This window comes from Anneissia japonica, unplaced genomic scaffold (assembly GCF_011630105.1).
Source record: "Anneissia japonica isolate Jap-2015-1 unplaced genomic scaffold, ASM1163010v1 scaffold456_len727751_cov192, whole genome shotgun sequence".
NCBI classification, from domain to species: Eukaryota; Metazoa; Echinodermata; class Crinoidea; order Comatulida; family Comatulidae; genus Anneissia; species Anneissia japonica.
The window spans coordinates 21,645-29,985 of record NW_022713155.1 but is presented as its reverse complement, the minus strand read 5'-3'; the positions used below and the strand labels follow the sequence as shown (position 1 = coordinate 29,985).

Genomic DNA, 8,341 nt, shown 5'->3' with positions numbered 1-8,341 from the left:
ATTTTAGGTGATTTTTATAACAACTTGACCGTGATTTGGAGGAGGGGGAAGTGGGGCGCCAGGGGAAAAGCGAGTAATTTTTCATTGTTTGTCTTTTACACACTCACACACAAATGCATGTAATAATTGGTCGTAAAATTTGATAACAAGTGGACCATTAAAATCTATTGTAAATATTTATTTGAATTCGTACACCGATTTTGTTTCAAGTTGTTTGTTTTCAATATTATAGCTGTTTCATTACGATAACAATGTTTCGAAATCGTATTGTATACCACTCCCAAATTTGATCTATGGGCAAACAACAGAAGGCTCTGAATGCTTACAAGTTGACCAAGCCTGTTGCTGCATCATTGTTGATCAGATACGATCACTATTTAAACAGAGAGCAACAGGCTGATAATTTTGATTTTTCCACAGCTGTGAAACACTGTCACTCCGTCGTTTTTTGGTAATTTTTTCTCAGATGAAATTGTGAGTGTAAATATTCTTTAGTGTTTATATATACGAATTGTAGATAAATAATGCACATAAAATCAATTGTCGATGGAGAACGGCGTCAGCCATCTGATTAGTCCCATATTAATATTACCAATATTTTGAAAACTCTTCTTCCGCGAATTGTTTTATTGACTCATATAATCACTTTAACATTTTAAACGAAATAGGTTCACCATGTCGTAAAAGTTTGAATACCCACCATAGGCGGATATTCAAGAAGAGGGGGTGGGGCAGCCGGCTTTCCCCCCCCCCCCCCTAAATTTTTCAAAATTAAAAAAACATGAGAAAAAAAGAAACTTATATTCAAATTTAAGTCTAAGAATGTCATTTCTGGCCATCTGGAGATGCCATAATCAAAATTGTTCTTACCTCAGACCCAAGCATGTGGGGCTGAGGTAGGATCAACCCTCCATCTGTGAAAGTCCCTCTTTGGACCCCTCTGTTTCAAATTCCTGGATCTGCCACTGCCCACCCAATTCGTTGGCGATAGTTTATGTTATGTTAATGAAACATCTCATGCTGTACATCAAGAGAGTGTGTATTACAATATGCCAGTACGTATTCTCAACATGTAACCATCGAAAGGGTAGGCTTATTACAATTTTAATCGGGTCCCAAAGCCCAAATACATGATAGATCATCTAGTCTATATCAATTTGGCGGCAACAACCAATTGAATGATTTAAATGATTTTCTATATTTAAGTTCTCTTATATCCTGAACGAGTAAGTACGAACGCAGGTAGCAATAGATGGCTTTAACCGGGAAGGTGGGGGTGTAGTTTGTTGAACAACTTTTAAAAAGACTTCCGTGCAGACAAAATATTCCAATTGCTTTAGAATAAGGTTTTCGAAAAAGTATATTTGTAGTGGCATTAAGCCTACGTAAATACGCCTGACTGAAGAAACTGACATTCAAAGCGATGTATCCACTCGATAAAAGTAAACAAAATCCTCATGAGTAAAGCTTGCAGAACCAAACCCAAGGAAAGTGTGCAAACTTATGGTAAAATGCACTAAGGCAGTAACTCGAAGCAAAAAGGTTCGAAAGAAAGTAAGAAACGAACAAAACAATAAACAAATAAGATCTTAAGAAAGGTGAGAGGAAACTATTGAAATAGGTGTTTTTAGATGGACTTTGAACTGCCTAAGCGAATCTCAAAAACCAGAAAATTAGGCAGACCAGAAATTGAATTGAATTGAGTAGGGCCTATATCACAGTCTCTCTTCTTGTTAACTTGTGCTAATAAATTGTAATGGCAGTTGTCGATACACAGATGTTACTTTGAATTTTAAAGATAATTATTTGTTTTATAATTAAATTTATATTGGTACCGGTATGTTTCTTTTGTTTAATAAGGATTTACATACCGGTAGTATTAACAAAAGTGCCAAAGTCAATAATATGCCTTTCTTGTTTTTTTTAATCGTATTGGTTTTGAATCTTAAAGCATTCTTAAACGATCTTAAATTATATTTTAAATAAGTTTTATAATTTCTATATATATATTTATTGTTAAGGCAAATTTTACATATTTTAAGTATTATTTCAATTGTTCATTTTATTATTATTTTATGTGTAATCGGAATAGTGCATTAGGAGACCGACATGATAGTGATTTGGTTCACTTTTAGGAATCCTGTCTCGGCCTGTTTCAGATTTTTTTATTCTTTTATTTTGTTGTATTGTAACCGGTTGTTGTTTTTTATGTATTTTATTGAGACAAAATTAATGAAATGAAATGAAATTGTGTAGGTATGAATGAGATTTTCATTAATAAATGTTAAAAATAATTTACAACATAAAAGACAATGATTCAAATGCTATTTATCATGAATATATTTTTTCACTTAACTACAAAAATAGATTAATTGATAGATCTATAGAGTAAAAAAAAAGTTGCATAAATACCAAAGAGAAACAAATCACAATTTTATGCGACATTTTCAATTGAATATCAATTGAATTGAATGGAATTACATTGAATTGGCAATTAAAACAATGTATTATGGAACTTATAGAATATAATTTAGTTTCACAAGTTTTTTAACAATATTTTTATAAACAACAACATTTAATCTTATGTTTAGAATTCCCAGCATACTAAACGAAAAATATGTATTTACATGTTATAAGTAATGACCCAATGATTTATACAATTTATATACTAAACAAGGTGACTCATGAGGCTGATAGTGTAAGAATTTCACCGATATAATTACCGGTATATTACAAGAAAGTTGTTCAGTAGCCGTATTATAGTGTATACAAATGAAAAAAAAAATGAGTAGGCAGCACTTTTTAACTAACGATGTATTCTATTTCACAAACTTTCGCCCCAGTTAATCGGGGCTTCATTAGGTGAGTCACCTGATGAAACCCCGTTCAGTGGGGTGAAAGCTGATGGAATAAAATACTGTATGTCGTTAGTCAAAAATGTGCCACCTACTCTGTATTTGACAGTGCAGTTAAATTGTAACGTCTTAGTGCATACGACCGAAGCAATCACAAGATCGAGAATAGGATGAAAATTCATAATTTTAACACGCATTCGAGACAAATTAAATCGGGAAAATTGTGGAATGTCACATTACAGAAATGAAGCAAAACAAGTATTATTATTATTGCTCACAGTGCAACTTATTAACAAAAAACGAAACATTTAAATTTTGATCTAATGCGAAATAGCCAAAGTTAACGCGAATACGGTAATATCATAGAGTTAGCATGGTACGTGATACCGTAATAGTAATGTAGGTAGGGATATCTGTACTATAGCTGCTTATGAGTATACCAGTGACTTTCAATATAGGCCTACTCTAACGGATGATTAAATGATAAATTTACCATTTCTGTAGTCTTTGCATGCCGTGCCTTTAGGGCAGCAAAATACGAATTTTTATAGTAAAGCGTCCGTTGGACAGTGACTATAATCTTTGGCTTATAAAACGATAATATATTTGTTCATTTAAATGAGCATTTCAAATTGTTATTTAAATTTTTGATGTTTTTCTTGTTTTGCATGCATGGTGCATACCTTTAATATTTACATTGTGGTTGGTTGATTTTAATTGGAATTCGCCCCTAAGGAGTTGACTACTGTAGAAGCCACGGAAGGTTAAAAATTAAACATATGAAAACAAACTAACAACCACAGTGAAATAAGGGGGTGGGGAGAAAGAAAAGTGGGGGAAGGGTTGATGATTAAGCGAGGGAGCACTAGGTGATAGGTGATTTTTATCTACTTGAGCGTGATTTCTTTTACTTTGAACATCTTCAATGGGAGGGGGTGTTTTGGAGGGGACGTGCGCCCTTGCGCCCACTGAGCACATTTAGTTCACTCTACCCTCTAATTCGAGACCCCTCTAATCGTTCTGAGACCTTATTTGGACTTCTCAAAATTTGAGCTTGTTCCTTCCTTGCAGCACATGTTCCGCTTAATTTTTTGGTGATGTCTTAAAAATAATCAGAAGTATTCCCGGCATAGGCCTGCTAGCCAGCATTAGTCTTTCTTAGGCCTTTGTAATAATACGTAATCCTTGGAATTTATGTATGGGTTAACCCATACATAAATTGTATACATGTACATGTATACTCTAACAATCAATCAAATGTGTATAATTTAAAATAATTCAGTTTCCGTATTTATTTGAATGAGTAACATATAACCATAGCATCATTTTTAAAACGCCTCTCTCGAATAAACGTTTATTTTTCCTTGAATAAACGCCCCCATATCCCCTAAATGACTGTAACCAAAATAAATGGAAGAAACATCATTCTCAATCTCAACATATTCTATTAAGGTTCTACTCCAGTATAGAATTACATGTATTCTAACCTGGTTTGTATCAATACGTCTTTGTACACGCAAACACCTTTGGTGGTAAATATGTGTTGTAGTTCTACATTTACAGTGAAATTAAGGAGCATTTATTTGAGTATATACATATCCATTTTACACCAAAGAAAAAAAAAACCGCCTCCCTCGAATAAACCCCTCCCCCTCAAAAACCATTGTCAACAATAAACGCTCCGGCCGTTTATTCGAATAAATACGGTATTTAAAAACCAGAGGGATAAAAATAAGCACAAGCCAAAAGAATACAGTTTCAATTTAGTGACCACTTCCGATTTTCCGTATGTTTATTGACCACTTTTAGCCATGGTCTCTATTTAGGACTTTCTAATTGGGGACCAAATCTTTTGGTCCCAATATTGGTCTTGAATTAGAGGGTGAACTGTATTTAAGTAATTGATGGATGATTATATGCCATAGAAAAATAATATTGTCTTATTTACTTCACTTGGGCAAGGTAAGGCAATGGCAGGCGGTAATGCGTCAGAATACAATACCATCCGATGTTGGCAAGTGCGTGCAATGTGCAAAGTGCTGTTAAGGCAGGCCCATAAGGGCTAACAGATATAACAATATAGCTTGCCGATAACTCAAGGTGGCATGTTCTATCAGGAACTCATTGTCGCCCCATGGATTAATTTAATCAACGAAATATAAATTTGGTACAGCACTCGGTACTGGGTCGACAGTTGTTGACGCTGCAACCGAAGTCATATCTACATAGGGGTTTTCCTCGACAGTGTTGTCTTTATCGGAGTCTTTACATTCTTCATAAACATTCTCTTCTTGTGCATTTTTTGCCATTAAGTCTTCAAAAGTCAACATATACACAGGATTTTGAAAAGATCCAATTTCGTCCTCCTCAAACGGAATTTTCTTTGCTGGCAGAGAAGATTCATAAATTCCGCCACCAGCCGCTTGATCAAGATGGACTTGAGAAATCGCGACTACTGATGGCTGGCTATCAACTGGAATTTCCATGGCATCCCCTTCATCCATCTTTCGATTCATTCTTTTTCTGAAACAAGAAAAACACGATTAAAGTCATATAAGTAGCTAAATAAACTGGTATGAATGTTGGATAAAGTGAAGTAAAGAGAACATAAAACTCGTTTTACGGTATGTTTTTCTGCTTACTTACCTTACCAAGATTAACAGTAAAATGAAAATAATAAGCAGAAGTCCAATTACTAATATGGAGTAAATTACCGGATCGGATATACCATCCTGCAATTAAAAAATAGTTAAAGGAATATTAGGCCTAGTAGACTAAAGGCCAACTCAGACAGCGTCGGCCGACGCAGCCCGACGCGATTTGTTGTCGCGTCGGGTCTGTGTGAGTTGAACGCAGACGCGATGGTGTGCGTCGGGGGCAGTCGCGTAGTAGAATATTAAACGTGTTTAATATTTCTCACGACGGCTTAAGACTGTCCCCGACGACAAATCGGGTCGGGCTGCGTCGACTGACGCTGTCTGAGTTGGCCTTTAGACGCCCTCATACATTGTACAAATGTAATTTCACGTATTTAGCCTTCCCTTGGCAAGACTGTTAAACCGTTCACTAACGACCTCGGGTTATTATTAGGTTGTGCGGCGTAGTCAAATATTAACTACATTTGATACTGGAAATTATTCAGACATTTCTTTAGTTAAAATGTACAATATAGCCCCGTAACCAGTGGTGGCGCCAACGGTGGAACCCCACCCCATCCGACAGGCCTGGGGTAATTTCACGTATTTAGCCTTCACTTGGCAAGACTGTTAAACCGTTCACTAACGACCTGGGGTTATTATTGTCTTCCGACAGTCACGACGAGGTCGTCGGATCAGAAATTTAAACAATAATAATGTGCCTATCCAAATAACGTTATTTTGATTTTCAATCCCTAGTATTGTGGTCTAAAAAGCATAATTTGGACCATAGTAAGCCGTAAAACATTCACCCTTCCAAGGATTTGGATTAATAAAGTGATGTCTATGTCTATGTCTAACCCTAACAGGTAGTTTTTAGTCTGGGACCCCGACCGAGTCTCCAGTCGGCCCCTTAGTTCGGACCCCTCCATGGGACATGTTGGACCACCTTGTCACCGCTGCCCGTAACAAAAGTCCGGGCGCCTATCTAGCTGGGAACCAGGAACGAAACCTGAAGCCAACTAGAACATTCTAGCATGAAAATCATTATCCCTCCTTGATTCTGCGTCTCTTACCGATCCAGATTGCTGTTGCTCTTCTGGATTCGAACGCGATAATGTTGAATGTATTTTGATCATAGTTGTTTCTTCCAATGTTGTTGTTAACGTTACTCTTTCCTCACACGCGCCTCCTTCCCAGCCTTCTTTACAAAGACAATTCCATCCGTTCAGAAGATCCTGGCATACACCATCGTTCAAACAAGGAGATGATTCGCACTCATAAATTTCATCAGTGCAGTTCATCCCTTCCCATCCAGGTTCGCAAGTACATGTGTAATTGGAAGTACCATCGCTAAGTACGTCCGATTCACATGTGGCATTGTTTGCGCATGGGAAGTTTATGCATTCATCTTGTAGTAAATGACAGAGAGATCCACCCCAGGCAGGTGGGCAAATACACACATACGAATCGACACCGTGTTGACAAGTGCCTCCATTCACGCAAGGTGTGCTTTGACATTCGTTAATGTCATGGTCACATGATTCACCTATCCATCCAGGGTTGCATATCTTGTCTCCGGTACCTGGATCACAGGTGTAATGACCATCTTCACTGTCGTCGGTGTCGACGCAATACTTAGAACACGACGTGCCGTAATAGTCATTTTGACATCTTACTCGATATTTATATTGAATCCTACAAAGAAATCGGTTAAAAAATGTAATTTAAGTGCTTAGTATTAACATGAAGAAAATATATATATTTTCTATATATTATTTTCTCCATATTTCTATTTGCAACATTTTTTATATTTTTCAAACAGCCCTTTCAAAAGAATAATTATAGGCCTACTTCATGGAAATTTCAGCATTTCATTAATTTGCACAGACCAGGCATATCTTCGTATTGAATAAAACTTATTTTCAAAAGATAATATACTGTTGTACAATCAGCGAGAAAAAAGTAAAACAAATTGAACGGTACAGTAAAATTCAATAAAGCATATACAAAAATGTAATCCATGGGCCATGCGCACTAACATCTTTACGGAAAAATAGCTTGGAGATGTTTATAAAATGTGCAAGCTATAAATAGGTAATAAATAGAATAACCCCCTTCTTTGAGTGGTTCTAAAAATGATTACAGTACTCAAGGTAATTCAACAGAAGGACGCACATCTCCGCTCTCGTGCGTACAGTCCTTTGATCTTTACTGTGGCATCGACAATCCATACTAGTTACGAGTACAGCCGTCAATTATTGTGACGTTCAGCGTTTAGGGACGCACGTGCGCCTAGAATGTCGATGCCAGAGTTATAACCTTTGATGCCCCGAGATGTGCGTCCTTCTGTTGAATTGCCTTGCAGTACTTTAGGTTAGACATTTCGCTTGTCATAAATTGCAAGTCATACATTAGCATTACATCGACTATATGTGCCGGAGTTATGTGTAGAGATAAACATATACCATTGCCAAGTTAACACCTTGTCAATATTAAGTTAGCTTAGTAAATTAGAATCTAAATGTTCTTCGTCAATTAACGAAAGCATAAAAATGGAATTTTTATGTCCATTGGTCAGTAATTAAACGAACTGTCATTAATTTCAATTTCAGTTTCAATTCCATTTCGTGCTTCAAACATAGGCGTAGATCCCGGGGGGGATGGAGGGGATATATCCCCCCAATATTTGACAAGGGGGGGATGGTCCATTGAATCATCCCCCCAATATTTTGACTATGTATGGGATAAAACGGAGCTTTACACACTTCAAAAGACTGTCACAGAAATAATTTGCACTGTCTTATGCGCTTAAAAAGATGAAAATTAGCATAATGTATTAATGTTGAT

General features: G+C 36.5%; 1 protein-coding gene across 1 annotated transcript in view; it reads right to left on the bottom strand.

Annotated features, from left to right (window-relative positions):
• Nucleotides 1-2,417: 2,417 nt before the first annotated feature.
• LOC117108251 (delta-like protein D) overlaps nucleotides 2,418-8,341 on the bottom strand; it is a gene marked incomplete at its 5' end in the record, with an annotated part of 18,524 nt that continues 12,600 nt past the window's right edge. Inside the window, 3 exon segments of the mRNA XM_033250223.1 lie at nucleotides 2,418-5,378; nucleotides 5,502-5,587; nucleotides 6,568-7,189. Of these exon segments, the coding sequence (XP_033106114.1) occupies nucleotides 5,000-5,378; nucleotides 5,502-5,587; nucleotides 6,568-7,189 (1,087 nt within the window).